The 16,419-nt window shown below is 36.5% G+C and overlaps 1 protein-coding gene across 6 annotated transcripts in view; it reads right to left on the bottom strand.

The window, feature by feature from the left end:
- Positions 1–16,419, bottom strand: part of CNKSR2 (connector enhancer of kinase suppressor of Ras 2) — a 294,934-nt gene that overhangs the window by 176,416 nt on the left and 102,099 nt on the right. For all 6 annotated transcript variants that reach the window (XM_030885794.2, XM_030885793.2, XM_004709920.2 and 3 more), the window contains exon 5: positions 12,205–12,246. In XM_030885794.2, coding sequence (XP_030741654.1) covers positions 12,205–12,246 — 42 coding nt within the window. The remainder of the gene's footprint in view (positions 1–12,204; positions 12,247–16,419) is intronic.

Raw genomic sequence — 16,419 nt, forward strand, 5'->3', positions numbered from 1 at the left:
GAGCTCCAGAAAAATTCTGTGCTATATATAGTTTATGGCCACATAGGGAGCAAAGGAACTTGGAGACAATTTTTTTCACTTATAGTAGGGAAATTAGAGGCTTTTACGTGTGGTTTTATGAAGAGACATGCTAAATTTAGAGTGCCAGTTAGGAACGTATTGGTTCACAGCTCTGCAGGCATCCTTCAGCCCTTGCTTCTTGACAATGGACCAGATTCATTCTCCTTCACAGCGAGCACCAAAACTCATTGCCACCAAGTCAATTGCAACTCAAAGCAACTCTATAGGACAGTGTTGAACTGCGCCTGTGAGTTTCCATGACTAACTCTTCACAGAAGTAAAAAGCCTCATCTTTCTTCCATGGGCCAGTTGGTGGTTCCAAACTGCTATCTTTTGGTTAGCCGCCTAACACATAAACACTGCACAATCAGGGCTCCTGCTTACAGTGAGTGCAGTGTTATGTTTTGGTCAGTAGAGGGAGCTAGAAGGACACTACGAAGGGGCTTCTCTTCAAGGTTCTCTGGGTGCTGTTTTTCTTTAGTTCTCCTGCTGTTGCAAGATCCATAAAGCCAGATACACACACTCAGACTGAGCAGCTCCTCAGTGAACTGTGGCCTCGGCCCGAAATCACTGATTACCATCCTGTGACCTTTTCCATATAGACATCGTGTTTTAAAGGCCACAATGGCACCCAACGCTCTCTGTGAGCTTTTCTTTTTGCTTGTTTGTTTGTTAGGTGCTATTGAGTCAGTTCTGAAACACTGCCCAGCCCGGTGACATCCTCACAAATGTTTTTATGTTTGAGCCCAATGCCATAGCCACTATGTCAATACATCTTGTCTAGGGCCTTTCTCTTTATCTCTTTCCCTCCACTTTTCCAAGCATAATGTCCTTCTCTAGGGACTGGTCTTCTCTCTTGACTAAGACTCGCCATCCTTGCCTCTAAGGAGCACTCTGGCCTCAACTTCTTCCAAGACAGATGTGTTTGTTCTATGGCAGTCCATGGTACTTTCAATAGTCTTCTCCAGCACCACATTGCAAATGCACCGATTCGTCTTCAGTCTTCCTGATCCAATGTCCAACTTTCACGTGCATATGAGGCAATTAAAAGAAACCACTGGGTCAGGCCCACATTAGTAACATCCTTGCTTTACAACACGTTAAAGAAGTCTTATACAGCAGATTTACCTAATGCAACACATCTTTTGATCTCTTGACTGCTGCTTCCATGAGCACAGATTGTAGATCCAAGCAAGATGAAATCCCGGACTTCAAACTTTTCCTCCACTCATCAGGAAGTTTCCTGTTGGTCCAGGGTGAGAATTGTGGTCTTCTTTACATTGAGTTTCAATCCATACTAAAGGCTACAATCCTTGCAGTTTAGGATTGCAGTTAAATATAATTAAATATAATTCACAAAGCAATCAACTACCAAAATGTCAAAATACCAGAAGACAATCTAACACCACTCAAGAAGTCAATATCCAGTTCAGCAGTAGCATTAGCATGGCACTTCAAGATGATCATAATGATAGTGAAGAGGGGCTCAAGACAGAGGATCATATTAACTGTGATAAGGAAGCAAGGAGGACTTAAAAAGGGAGGAAGGATAAGTTGTTAAAACATCTTGCCACCTTCTAACTACAAAACTCGGTATTAGAATTCATGTTTTAATTGGCTTGGCCATACTTTTTATGCTCAAATGCTACAGTGTCAACCAAAAGGTCAGCCAGATGAAAAAAAATCCGTTTGTAATTGACCTATGACCATGGTTTTAAGAGAAGAAGAATCTAGGCTAAAATTGGCAAAAACTGACTTTCCACTGTACCAGGGACCTTTTTATGGACTTTCAATTACCCTAGTCCTTAAGTATATCCCCAAGTCTGGAGTAATTAGGGGATGAAAACCATGCTTATAGAAATGATATGCTAGATGTTTGGGCCAGTCTTAAAATGAGCTATTTCTTCTCTCCTCTAGGACCCTCTCATCTAACTGTTGGCTCGGTGCAGTTGGAGTCATTTCTAGTCTGGATCGCACAGATGGTACAATAATCTTAGCCCAGATGGAGTTGAGGAGTAAAGAACTAAAATTTAAAGACAGGAAAAAAATTACACATGTTTATTAAATAAAACAAATACTTAACATGCCAAAACAAGCCTACTTCATCATCAAACCCAAATACGGGGGGAAAAAAACAAGCTTGGAGAGGCTAGAAAGAGAGAAAATATTTGCATTTTGTAAAGTACTGTAAAAACTAAAAGCTAATCCTAACACAGCAATATACAATGGGCATTTGCTGTACTTAGTACTTCCATTATCTTTACAAGAAGAATGAGGTAACATGGTAGAAAAAAAGAGCCTTATACTATATACCACACTGTTGGCTTATGTGTATTTGAGCTCAAGACCATCTGATTTAAACAGTGTGACTTTCATGGCTGTTCTTAGCATGGGATTTCTGAGTTTCTCAATGCCAACAAAGGCTTCAGGGTCACCAAAAAAGAGCAACAGGGCTGCAGCACAGAGTTAAGTCTGCTAAATCACAAGCTCTGAAATGCCTTCTCAGGAGTGATTCCCTTTCCAGTTTCCAAGGCTGTGATGAAAGGTGGAAGTAAGAATACAGTAGGGTGAGGGGGTGAAGGGAACTGCAGATTCGCGTGGTCACTGAGTAACTACATACCCGCATAACAGATCTGTGCAGAGCACTACCAGGTTGGCTAACAAGGAATCTGTAATCAGGGACAAAGCATAGCTGAAAGGGAAATCAATAGAGGTGATTCTAATAGAATTTCTCTTCAGCGGACAATCAATAATTTATAATTATTGTTTTGTTTTTCCTTTTGTCCTTTATGGTTACACTCTGCTGTCTGCTCCACTAGATTTAATGGAAAATTCCAAGGGTACACAAGCTTATTCAGTCGCCTTTTATTCATTCTCGTATTTCGTTGTCTGACATTATATCCCTCCACTCCTATGGAGTCTGCAATGAGTTGGAATAAACTAGATGGGAATGGGTTTTTTCCCATTAACATTTGATTCATTATTAACAATATCCATTTTAAAAATAGCAGCACTCATAATTTTTTAGTCATTACTTCATTGTTTCTGTTGTTTACCTCCACTCCTTTGCTATCATAATTTTCCTATTCTGAATTCAAGTATTGCTTTATTTATTAGTGATTTCGTGAGCTTATTCAAACTTATTTCTCAAAAGGATACTTTAGTGATTTTGCTGATGTAAAAATATTTTTGTTACTTCCACACATGAATGAGAATTCAGTTAAATATAATACTTTTGTTATTACTTTTCCCTCAAAGACATAGATTGTGTTCCATTGTCTTCTGAGAGCTATCGTTTAGTTGATAAAATCTAATTTTTAATTTGAAGTAAAAATCATTCTATCTTCCCACTGGCTGAATTAAATCAGGGCTGCTTTTTGCTATAGAAATTATAAATTTTACCAAAACACATCTTGAAAGGATTTTTTCAATCCATTTTCTGATTTTCTTAACACACATTTCCCAATTTGTATTCTTTTTTAAAACTTAATTTTTACATTTTTATTGGCAGTTAATCCATATATCTTACACATCCAATTTCTATTCTTAAGTATCTTCAATATATCCTTTCTTTCCTATCATAGATTTCCTTAGTTTATTTACAATGAGTTAGGGGTGGGGTACCATAATCTATCCTCTACAGATAAAATTTTCTCATGTTTCATCTTTCTACTAATTTTTAGAGTTTATCTTATATCTTATCCCACCAACGTTCTGTAATATCTGTAATTTACTGCTTTCAGCATGATTCAGTTCCTTTTCCCATGTTATTTTAATTTTTAATTAATTTTTCTCTCCATGAAAATGGTCCTTGAGCCCCTAATAAAATGATTAAAAAAAAAAAAAAGAAAATGTTCTTATCGACATTGGGCCTCCACTCAAGTACTCCCTCAATGCAAGAATACTTTCTTCTATTAAATCGGCATTCTATGATGCTTACCTTCCCGACACAACCGCTGAAGACAAAGCCGGTGAATAAGCAAATGTGGTGAAGAAAGCTGATGGTGTCCGGCTATCAAAAAGTATAGCATCTGGGGTCTTAAAGGCTTGAAGGTAAACAAGCGGCCATCAAGCTCAGAAGCAACAAAGCCCACATGGAAGAAGCACACCAGCCTATGCGATCACGAGGTGTCGAAGGGATCAGGTATAAGGCATCATCAGAACAAAAAATGTTATCATAGTGAATGATGGGGGGAGTGCGGAGTGGAGACCCAAAGCCCATTTGTAGGACACTGGAGATCTCCTTGCAGAGGGGTCTTGGGGAGGAGACAAGCCAGTTAGGGTGCGATGTAGCAACAGTGAAAAATACAACTTTCCTCTGGTTCCTAAATGCTTCCTCCCAGCCCCCACTATCATGACCGAATTCTACCTTGCAAGTCTGCCTAGACCAGAGGATGTACACTGGTACAGATAGGAACTGGAAACACAGGGAATCCAGGGCGGATGATCCCTTCATGACCAGTGGTGTGAGTGGTGATACTGGGAGGGTAGAGGGAGAGTGGGTTGGAAAGAGGGAACCGATTACAAGGAAGTATATGTGACCTCCTCCCTTGGAGACGGACAACAGAAAAGTGGGTGAAGGGAGACGTTGGACAGGGCAAGATATGACAAAATAATAATTTATAAATTATCAAGGGTTCATGAGGGAGGGGGGAAGCAGGGAGGGAGGGGAAAAATGAGGACCTAATGCTGGGGGCTTAAGTGGAGAGGAAATGTTTTGAGAATGATGAGGGCAATGAATGTACAGATGTGCTTTACACAACTGATGTATGTATGGATTGTGATAAGTTGTATGAGCCCCCCTAATAAAAGGATTAAAACATAAATAAATAAAATAAAATCCAGTCAAATTGCTATTGTAATAAAGAGATTAGTTAAATGTCAAAAAAAGGGAAAATGTTCTTATTCTCAATATTTAAATATTTTAATATAGGCAATTTTCTTTAGACTCTTGTTGAAAACATTAATGTTTATAATAAAATTTCATTAAAATAATTTCTTGTAATATATATGAGGATATGTACTCTTCTCTTTTGTTGATATTTACTGATGGTGTCCGGCTATCAAAAAGTATAGCGTCTGGGGTCTTAAAGGCTTGAAGGTAAACAAGCCTTTTTATTTACATCAGCAAAATCACTAAAGTATCCTTTTGAAAAATAAGTTTGAATAAGCTCATGAAATCACTAATAAATACAGCAATACTTGAATTCAGAATAGGAAAATTATGGAGGATATGTACTCTTCTCTTTTGTCTTCTCTTCCTTTTGTTCATTCACCCTTCAACATAGGCTTATTTACAGAAAGGACATACAACCTCATAATTGTCCTCAGGTCTCTAAATCTGCTTGCCAAGATGTTGAAAAGCACTCTGATGTCTTCATTGCCTTGTGGAATTACTACGCTATAACTGGTCTTTATTAGTATGGTCTATTTTCTCTTGAAAATTGCCTTTCCTGACATCTAGTCTGCCGATAGCTGGTAATTTTGTCAGCCTGTGGTGGCTTACAATGCTGCTGTGGTTCTTGAAGTTCTGCCACAAGCATTTAAAATATCAGCACATTCACCCACAGAGGGCAGGTTTCATTGGAGCTTCTTGACTAAGATAGATTGGGAACAAGTAGGTCACTTCTGAAAAGTTAGCCACTGAAAATGAGATGACTTACAGTGGCACACTATCTGATAATAATTCCAGAAGATGAGTTCTTTAGGTTGGAAGGTACTTAAGATATGATTGGGGAAGAGCTGCCATCTTAAAATAGGGTCATTATCAACAATATGGATGAAGCAAAGGTTTCAGAACCTTCATTTGCTGATGTGGCATGACTCAAAATGAGAAGAAACAGCTGCAAACATCTATCACTATTTAGAACATGGGATATACGAAGTATGTATTTAGAAAAAATTATACATCATTACAAATGAAATTGAATACATAAAGATCAATAATCTAAGCATAGCGAGCTGAAATTAACTGGTAGTAGATATTTTGAACTGAACATATGGTAGGTCATATTGTATGGCCTACTATGCCGGAATTACAATTAAAAGTTGAATACTATTGCATTCCTTATTAACAAAAACACATCAAGAACTATCCTGAAGTACAACATTATCAGTGATAGGATAATATCCATATGCCTTCAAGGAACACCAGTTAATACGAGTATTATTCAAATATGCACACCAACTTCCAATACCAATAATGAGGCAACTGAAGATCTTTACTAACTTCTCCATTAAGAAATTGATCAAACATGGAATCAAGATACATTCCAATCAACAGATTGGAATGAGAAAGATGGAAACAGAGAAGCAGGAAGAGCACTTGGAAAATACGGTCTTGACAGAAACAACACTGGCAATATAACATGATAGACTTTTGCAAGACCCATGACTTATTTATTGCAAATACCAAATGAAATCCACAGGAATCAAAGAGATTACATAGGTAAGAAGAGATGATAGAGAAACTTAATATGTTGTCTGAAAGGGGTTAGGGACTGAACTGAAAAAAAAAAAAAAGACCATCAATTTCTCACATGCAAAGTGAAGTCAAAGAAAATTCAAACAAGTTCAAGAGAGCCAAAACCCAAATTTGAGTATATCCCAAGTAAATTAAACCATCTCAAGGAAAGATTTGGCACATTTAATGCTAGTGATTGAAGACCAGCTGAGTTTATGGAATGACATCAAGGACATCCTACATGAAAAAAGAAAAAAGTCATTAAAAAGACAGGAGAGAAAGAAAAAATCAAAAATGGATATCAGATAACATTTTGAAAACTAAGAAATGATTAATTAAAAGAGCTGAATAGATGATTTCAAAAAGCAGCTCGAAAAGACAAAATACTATAATGAAGCATGCAAAGATTTGGAGCTAGAAAATCCAAAGGGAAGAAAAATGTTTGCTATTTCTCAAGGTGAAAGAACTGAAGAAAAGTTCAAGCCTCAAACTGAAATATTGAGGAATTCTGTGACCAAAATATTAAATGATACATGAAGCATCTGAAGAAGATATAAGGGATATAAAGAATCACTGTTTTTAAAAAAGGTGTTTAAAAATTGGTCAATGTCCAAGCACTTTAGGAGGTAGCATATGATCAAGAACCATTGGTATGGAAAGAAGAAGTTCCAGATGCACTGAAGGCACTGAAAAAGCACAAGGGTTGCCTAAGAAATTGATAGAGTACAATTTAAAAGGTTTCAACAAATACAGTGTTGGAGGTGCCAAGAAATTTGGAAGTCCTGGCTAACAGACTGGAAGAGAGCCACATAAGCCCATTTCAAAGAAAGGCGATTCAAAGAAATGTAGACATTATTTGCAGCAGTGCATACACAGGGAGGTGTTAGGAATTCAAGCCAAATTTAGAAGAGGACTTGGAATATGGAATATTATTGCTGACATCAGATGGATCTTGGCTGACAGCAGAGAATACCAGAAAGATGTTTATTTGTTGCAATGTAGTGAATTTAATTTGGCTTTTATAGTCATAGCCTTTGTTACTCCCACCAAATGACTTTTGTTCTCCTGATGAGTCTGGTAAGAAGGTAGCAGAATATACTAATTTGATTCTATGATTCAGCAGAGAATGATTGTTAAGAGGCTTAACTGTGATTGCCATCCTGCTGGGTATAAAATGAGCTATCTCAGACTCAGGAGGGAGATCCCACTACTAACAGAGAAGAGCTGGAAGTAGTGTATACATTGGACCTGAAGATATCTCCTTGATCCAGAAGACAGCTATGGCACCAGAGAAGTGGCAGAGGAGGAGTAGAAGTAGAAGGCCAAAGCATGAGACAGCGGGGTGGCTTCCAAGCCCACAGAGCAAGTAACGCTGAGTGATTTGGGGCAGAAAAATAGAATGGGGGTGATTCTGGACACTTAATTGTGAGAACTGGGTTTGTTTACTATGAAGCTGGAGTTGAATGCCTTTATGTTGAGGCTTACAGTAGAGTGGTATGCCATTTGAGCATTTAGTAGCAGCCCTAAAAGAACTTTGTAATCTTCCCTGAGCAGGGGAGAGGCCAGGCCAAGAGGCTGAGGACCAGAGAGGTTGACCTCAGGGCATGGTAGAGAAGAAATCATCCTAACTAAACAATTATGTCCTGAGAATTTCTCACCTGAATTGTAACCTGTGAATTTCCCTAATAAATATCGTATTCACGAGCAATGTCTGTGAATTCTGCATGGCCCTTGCCTTGAATTATCGAATCCTTCCTCAGTGAATTGGGTAAACGGGATGGAGGGCGGCAGTATGTCTAACCTCTCTTCCTTGTGGCAATCAGCCTTGGGAGCCAGAGAAGGTCAGGTGTGCTCTCTTGCACACTGGTCCCACACTTGTGTTTTATCGACTATGCCCTAAGTTCCCAAACGTATTTGGTCTACTGCCCCCTTTTCGGAACACATAAATTACTTGGCACCCCCTAGTGATTAAAACTTTTGTACTGTAGCCTTTAATCCAGGATAAAATGTAGGTATCTGCTTTTGCTGCCCCCTCGATCGTTACAGCGCCCACCCCCACCCCCAGGGGATAGTATCACCCATTTTGGGAAACTGTGGTATAGATCCTAACAGACTATGCATCACACTTTGAAGAATGGGAATTTCAAAACACTTCCGTGTGCTCATGTAGAACCAAAAGGCAGCCACTGGAAAGAACATGGAAATACTCCGTGTTTTTTTTTAAAGTTCTGCATCAGAGTTATATCCTTTCATTATCCTTATTAATCTGCATGCTGATCACCTAATTTGAGAAACTAGACTATAAAATGAACATGACATCAGAATTGAAGGAAGATGCATTCAAAGTCTGTGATGTGCAGATAACTTAATCTTGGTTGTTCAGAGTGTTTACTGATGAAGATCAAAGATCAGTGGTGGGATTCAGCCAATTCTCACTGGTTCACCAGAACTCACACATAATGTTTTGTTAAATTCGGTGAACCAGTTGTTAAAATGCACTTATAATCATGGTTCTCTCTAAGGTTGGAAGTTGAGCAGCCACCCAATGTAGAAACCAAAATTTCTTTACACATTTTTAATATTTATCTCCACAATAGCAGTGTTCTGATATTGTTTTGAAATAATAAGCTACATTTTGGTATATCTCTTTTATACTTAAAGTGGTCATTAGGACAGTGAACTGGTTGTTAAATTATTTGAATCTCCTCACTACTGTCAATGGCTACATGCACCAGCATGTATTACACCGCAACATAAAGAAAATATCACAACTGGATCGATAAATAACATCACAACAAATGCAGAAATGATTGAAGTTGTCAAATACTGTATTTTACTTGGATCCACAATCAATGCTCATGGAAGCAGTAGTCAGGAAATCAAAGACTTTAATTGTATTGAGCAAATCTGCGGCAAAAGACCTCTTTAACATGTTAAGAAAATGTCACTTTGAAGAATAAGATATAGCATGACCCAAGCCATGGCAATTTCAATTGCTTCATAGGTATGTGTAAGATGGATACGAGATAAGAAAGACAGAATTGATATTTTTGAATTATAGTGCTGACCAATCAGTAAACAATCCTGTCTTGGAAGACATAAGCCAGAATGCTCTTTAGAATCAAGCATAGGCTTTTTTCCCCCCTCCTCACATACTTTGGACATGTTATCAGGAGGGGTCTATTCCTGGAGAAGGACATCATGCTTGGTACACTACAGGGAAAATGAAAGAGGTAGGCCATCAACCAGATGGGTTGACACAATGGGTGTAACAATAGGCTCAAGCAAGGCAATTGTGAGGATGGCGCAGGAATGGGCAGTGGTTTTCGGTCTGTTGTACTTGCAGGTTAGGTTTGAGTTGGAACTGACTCCAAGGCACCTAACAAACCATCGACATGAAATAAATATTTGAGGGAAGGGTCTGAGCTAAGACAGTTGATGAAATATTTCGTCCCTCAAGCTACTGTGATTTCTACTTAGTTGTGTGAGATTCTCCTCCTTGTTCTTTTGAAAAAACAGCCACCATGGGAGCTGCTTTAAATATCTATTTATTCACATTATGGTAAAGCAAAGAGGATTTTATTTGCTTTTACCTATTAATATTATTAATATTATTAATAGGTAAAGCCTATTCATACAGTACATAGAATTCTAAATCATCTTGGCATTATATCTCAGATATCTTATTTATATGAGTCAATGGTTGCCTACTGTTCTTTATTTTAAAACATATTTGTAAATCCTACTAATTTAGGGAAAATCATTATTTCTTAGGTCTGGAGGCTGGGGTACTAGACAGTGGTTTTCCTTATTCCAGCATTCATCTGGATATTTTAGAATATTTTTCCACTTTTGCATATTTTTTCCTGATTAACACTTATTTGTTATGATATAGTCAATTGTTAATGCATGATTTAGACTCTAAATTTTTGGTTAATGCCCGTTCACTGATACCACACCTTCCAAAGACAGTATTAAATTTGTTGCAGTTTCTCAAATTATTTCATTTCCTGTAGACCTTTTTTACACAGGTGTTATAATACTATGACTCTTTTTGAAACTTGCTATATATAGCAATATATATATATATATAGCTATATATATGAAACAAAATATATAGGCAATATTTTGATACCTTCCAATATCACAATATTGTATGTGATCCAGAATTCATTAAAATTTGGACTGCCAGATAAAGACAATATATTTTCCTCCCAAAGTTCCCTAATGTTTTCCATTGGAATTCATCTTCTTAAAACTCAAATCAGTAAGAAGTCTGTTGTTGTTTTTAAACAATAAAACAGGAGTAAGACTCAATGCCTTTGGAGCTCTATCTCATATCCTCTCAGGGCACTCCCTCCCACCATTATTACAGACATGCACTTGCCTTAATTGCACTGCTTTCCCTTTTTGACCTGGGGCTCTCTAATGCCTCTGAGAACTTAGTAGTTTGAAAGAGTTAAGACCTCCAGGGGCAATGCTGGACCAAGAGTAAAACTGGCCTGGAGCCAGTGGGTAAATTCCCCTCCCCCCATGCTGCCTTTGATAGGTGGCAGGTGGGTTGGAAAGTTCTGAGATCCTGATTGGATAAAACTCAAGTTCACTATTGCTGCTGTTGTTAGGTGCCTTAGAGACAATTCTGACTGTTAAATCTTAATTTCCCCCGTTCCTCAGAATGGAAAAAGTGTTGGTAGTAATTATTTTCCCTCCTGGACTAACTGGGAGAAGAATACATTAATTATCTATTCATCTAGCCATCTTTATAAATCACTATGGCTACCATCATTACTCAATACCGACTACATAGTAGATTCTAAATCTTCTTGACATTAGAAAAAGTGCACTGGAATATTCTGAATTAATATTTTCTGAAACATATTTAGGTAAAATATTAAAATATTTCTCTTTCTAAATATAAAACACATTTTATTTTTACACTATCCAAATATTTTAGAAATATGAAACTCATAATTTGGAAGCAGGAATAAAAGAGTAAAGTATTATCTGGTAGGCATAGAGATATTAATTCACCTGGACCTGGCACATGCAGAAACACTATGACCTTGCACCGGAGATGAAGAAGGTCTTAGGACATATTGGCATCAACCAAGAAACTGATACACAAACAAAAGTAGTGAAAATGTTCATCTTCAAGAAAAGTGAGGGCTTTTTACAAAGAATACTGTTCACATAACGCATTTCTAATAAAAAATATCTTCAAAATCATTAATTGAACAAATTTTGCCAAAGTAAAATAGGAAGGCTGGTGAGTACACAATAAAGCAAAGGAAGGTTAGTTATTTAATGAAGTAATATTCCATCAGAAGTTACTTTGTTACAAAGTACCTTTTCCTGATCACTCATGTCAGAGATGAACAGTGAAAAAAATGATTTCTAATTTTCTTTTCTCTGTAGCAATTACTTATTATGTTTCAACCTTATTACATATTATAATTTAAAAATACGTAATATTTTTCTATTAGATACTATAGAATTATTACAGCTAACATAATGTATGCTTTGATTCTCTCTACAATTCCTATAAAACATCCTGAAAATCTTATCAAAATGATGTAGGCACTACATTTTCTATGCTGGTTTACTCTTTTGTACATTTTATTTAATTACTAAACAACGAAATAGTCTGTAAATGAATATGAATATACAACAAGCATACTTACTACGTGAAGAATTTTATTCTCTGTTTCATATACAGTACAATCCTAAAAAAAAAAGAAGCATATACATTAGGTCCAACATATAAAACATTATTTCAAAAATACTTTCCTTGGATTTATACCACAATTTGGAAACGTTTTGACAATTCAAGCAAAAAATTGAGTGAACTTTTAAAAAAATCTGAAATTTTACACTAAAATTAGTTCTATTCATTACTTCTGATGGTTAATAATGGGGAAAATTCTTATTTTTTTAAAATTTTAATTTCTAATATTTTTCTTTTCACCACATAACAAAGGACAACATACATTAAGGAGAAGTAAAAAGAAATATTAAAACAAATTATTGTGACTTTTTATCTGAAACATTACCTGTGATAAATGCAGTTTTCTAAATATCGCTAGCATTTCAAATATTAATTTTATCTCAATAATCATATCGAAGTATAATAGTGTCATGTCCAATGTTATAAGATATTCCAGAAATAATCTTTATATTATATATTTAAAATAGATACATGCTACAAGTAAATATCAAGTTTATAGCACTTATTTAAACTTGAATCCCTGGAATTATATATTTTTTAATTTTTAAAAATTACCTTTGCCTTTTTATATGTAATTGCTAGAATTAAAATAAGTAGCAATATATTGATCTAAGTGATCTAAGGCTTGGCTTCCTCAAAGACTTAATAAAATGGGCATGAGTTTAGTAGTAGCGTCGTAAGGGTAAGGAATAAATGGGAATTGAAATACATTGTTTGGCAGCGTGACATACAATAAATGATAAATATATTTTAGCTATATATTGTGTTGGATATCATTTTAAATTTTTCAAAGCTTATTTTATAATAAAAAGTTAACCGAATTATTTTCTGTATGGCTATCTAATTTTGAAATATTTTAAAGAATTACTGTTCAGTTCCTTTTTTCCCTTGAATTTAATTGGTTCAGTTCCTTTTTTCCCTTGAATTTAATTGAAACAAAAGAGAATCTTGTTCAAAATAGTTTTTATTAGTTTACTTACTTGTTAGTGCTAGTGTACATAACACTTTTAACTGCTAGCAGGAGTTCTGATTTATCTTACAAACTAATAAAAAGACTTAAAGACTGGACTAAACCTTGCTTTTATGAGGGACTCCTGTGCCAGAGGATATGTCTATATACTTATACAATGTCAACTGTGAATAAAACATGAGTTATTGTGAAGACAGAAGCCAAGGTGTAGATAAAACATTTATAAAGATAATTTGTACCAAGATTTTAATTTATGAGAGTCCAATTTTACAGAAATAACATTCCAGCACAATTACATTGTGAAGAGATGATTTGAGGAAAAGTGGGAAGGTTCCCAGTTTCCACATGCTAACTCTCTTTCTTCAGCCACAGTAGATTCAAGTTTTCCTATTTGCCTACCATTCCAGAATCAGAGGATAAGAATAATTGTTCAGATGTCAAAAGGATTTTTCTGAATTAAAAAATAAAGATCTAAGTCTGTACCATGACAATGGTATAACAACACAAGGGAAAACTGTGAGGGGGTACTGCCCCCAAACTTGATTTTTCCCCCCAAACTATCTATTTAACGTTTTTTACAAAAAACCCTTATCACCTTCAAAGTACTTTCTATTACACCTACTACATTTTTCAAATCTGTAATTCCATTCTTTAAAAAAATCATTTTATAACTCTTATGACAATCCATCCATTGTGTTAAGCACATTTGTACATTTGTTGCCATCAACATTCTCAAAACATTTGTTTTCTACTTGGGCCCTTGGTATCCAATCTCATCATTTTTCCCCTCCCTCCCTGCTCCCCCTTCCCTCATGAACCCTTGAGTTTGAAAAATGTTTCCAACAATGCAATCACAGATTCGACAAATATATTAAGTGTAATGGAGAGTACTTTGAAGATTATAAGGTTGTTTTGTAAACAAATTTAAATACATGTCTTTGAAAAATATTCCATATTTTTGGGTACCTCCCCTCATATTTAAATAAATTTTAGGTACTTTGAGGAAATAATTTTATTAGTAGGTTATGGGATTTAAAATTAGGTTTAAAGATATTTGCTATTCAAGTATGGGTTTTATTTACACCAGGGAAAAATATTTCCCAAAAGTAATATGCTAAATTTAAAAAATAAAGTACTACTGCATTTGGAGAAATCTACATTTTAGGGACCCATTTATGATATATCCTATAGAACAATACACTTCTGGTATTCTAGTTATTTTTAGGCTAGAAGTAAATTTAGAATTTAAAAACTAGATTTCACTATGCTACAATACACTCCCAGAAATTTCCTTCAGTAGCTCAAGTTTCCTCCAATCGAAGAAGCACACTCACTGCCATCGAGTCGATACTGACTCATAGGGACCCGACAGGACAGGGTAGAAGTGCCCCTGTGAGATTCTGAGATTGGAACTCTTCATGAAAGTAGCAAGCCCTGTCTGATTTTAAACTGCTGACCTTGGCGATCCCAGCCAAATGTATAACCACTACACCACATATAAAATAAAATTTGCATTTGTCTTTATTCTTTTCCATAGAATGCTTCTACAAATAATGTGCTGTACAGTTAAACGGGCAAATTTCTCCCCCACCCCCACTGCTCAGCTATTTAATTCGTCACAGAGCAGCCAGAGGAATTATTCACCATCAAGGAGGCACATTTAGAAGAATCTCGAAATCTTAATGAATTCTCGGCCCTGGAAGGGAGGATTAAAATCGAAGCGTGGTAAAGGACCCAGAAGAGGCGAGCTCCTCCGGTATGGCCGGAGAAACTATAAGTAAAACCGCAAATTGCCATTCCTGTGTGGGGGTGGGGCTAGGGCCCGGATTAGTGTGATGACCAGGGACAGCCGGCGAAGCGTCTGACAGAAGTGATTCCCAGGGATGTTCCGAGGAGAAAAATCCATCTTCTGGGGCATGTTCAGAGTTGGTCATCAGCAGGAGGGGTTGCAGGCAGACAGGGACAATGTCCGTCTTATTCCAACCTTCCGGAGACCCTTCGGCCTGTTTAGGGAAGTGGGCCGGTTCCTCCCTCTCTGGGCCAAGTTGGTTGAAGGTTGTCAGGGTCACGGGCAATTTTACGGCTCCTTTGGCACCCTGCTCTCGGAAGCAGACTCGTACCAGATCCCTCTCCTGCCCTCCCCCCACCACTCCTGCAAGCCCATCTAAATGGGCAAATTTCTTAATGAGGAGATCATACTCCTAAAAATGAGAAATCCTTTAATTTTGAATATTTTTCTTTTTAGGATTGCTAATTGCAAGTCAGCAGTTCAAAACCAGCAGCTGCTCCGCAAGAGAAAGATTAGGATTTCTATTCCTGAAAAGAGTTAGTCTTGGAAACCCACAGGCGCAGTTCTACCCTGTGTTATAGGGTTACCTAGGGGTTAGCATCAACCTGATGGCCGTGAATTTTTCTTGTTAGAAACAGTCTCCCACATAGGATCACAATCAGCTACTATTCCTACGAAACAATAATGTATTTGCTATGCTGAGCAGAATACACAGAAACCTCTCCCTTACTACATATTTTCCTTGCTAAAGTTAACAAGTTATAAGTACTGGGGTCAAAATGCTCACTAAAAGTAATATTTCTCACAAGAACAGAACATAGGTTATTAATAATACATACACAAAACTAGTGATGAACTACGGTGTAGTATATATGATTATAGTGGTACATCAATTAACGGAAGGGGCTTCAAAAAGTCCATGAAAAAAATCAATTAAAAGATAATGGAAAATTTCCCCAAACTTTTAAAAGGCCCCTCACATTTCATGGGCCTTTAAAATAATAAATACTATAACTCTGCCTCATTTTAGTGTTTCTTATAGTAATTATTTATGTTGAATTTTAATAACATGGGGATAGAGTGCAAAGCATACATATCTTAAACAACTCTGGGTTTTGTGACTTCCCCAATGTTTTCATTTGGCCCTAGTGCCTTATCTTGTGTGAATCAGAGGTAACTTCCCAGAGTAAATGATGTGTAAACCGAGGTTAGAAGAATGCTATGACTTAAAGATGGTAGAAGTACTTCGTGTAAAAGAAACAGCCGTAGAGACGAATATATGTATGTGTGGCAATATCACTACTAAAAAGGAAAGAATAGTGAGAGATGAAACAGAAGAGATAAAAAATTGAGCAAATTTGATCATGTGATGCTTTGAGAGTCATTTAAATGGTATGGTTTTTATCAAGAGG

Source organism: Echinops telfairi, unplaced genomic scaffold (assembly GCF_000313985.2).
Source record: "Echinops telfairi isolate 266 unplaced genomic scaffold, ASM31398v2 ScPeMD7_53;HRSCAF=182, whole genome shotgun sequence".
Taxonomy (NCBI): Eukaryota; Metazoa; Chordata; class Mammalia; order Afrosoricida; family Tenrecidae; genus Echinops; species Echinops telfairi.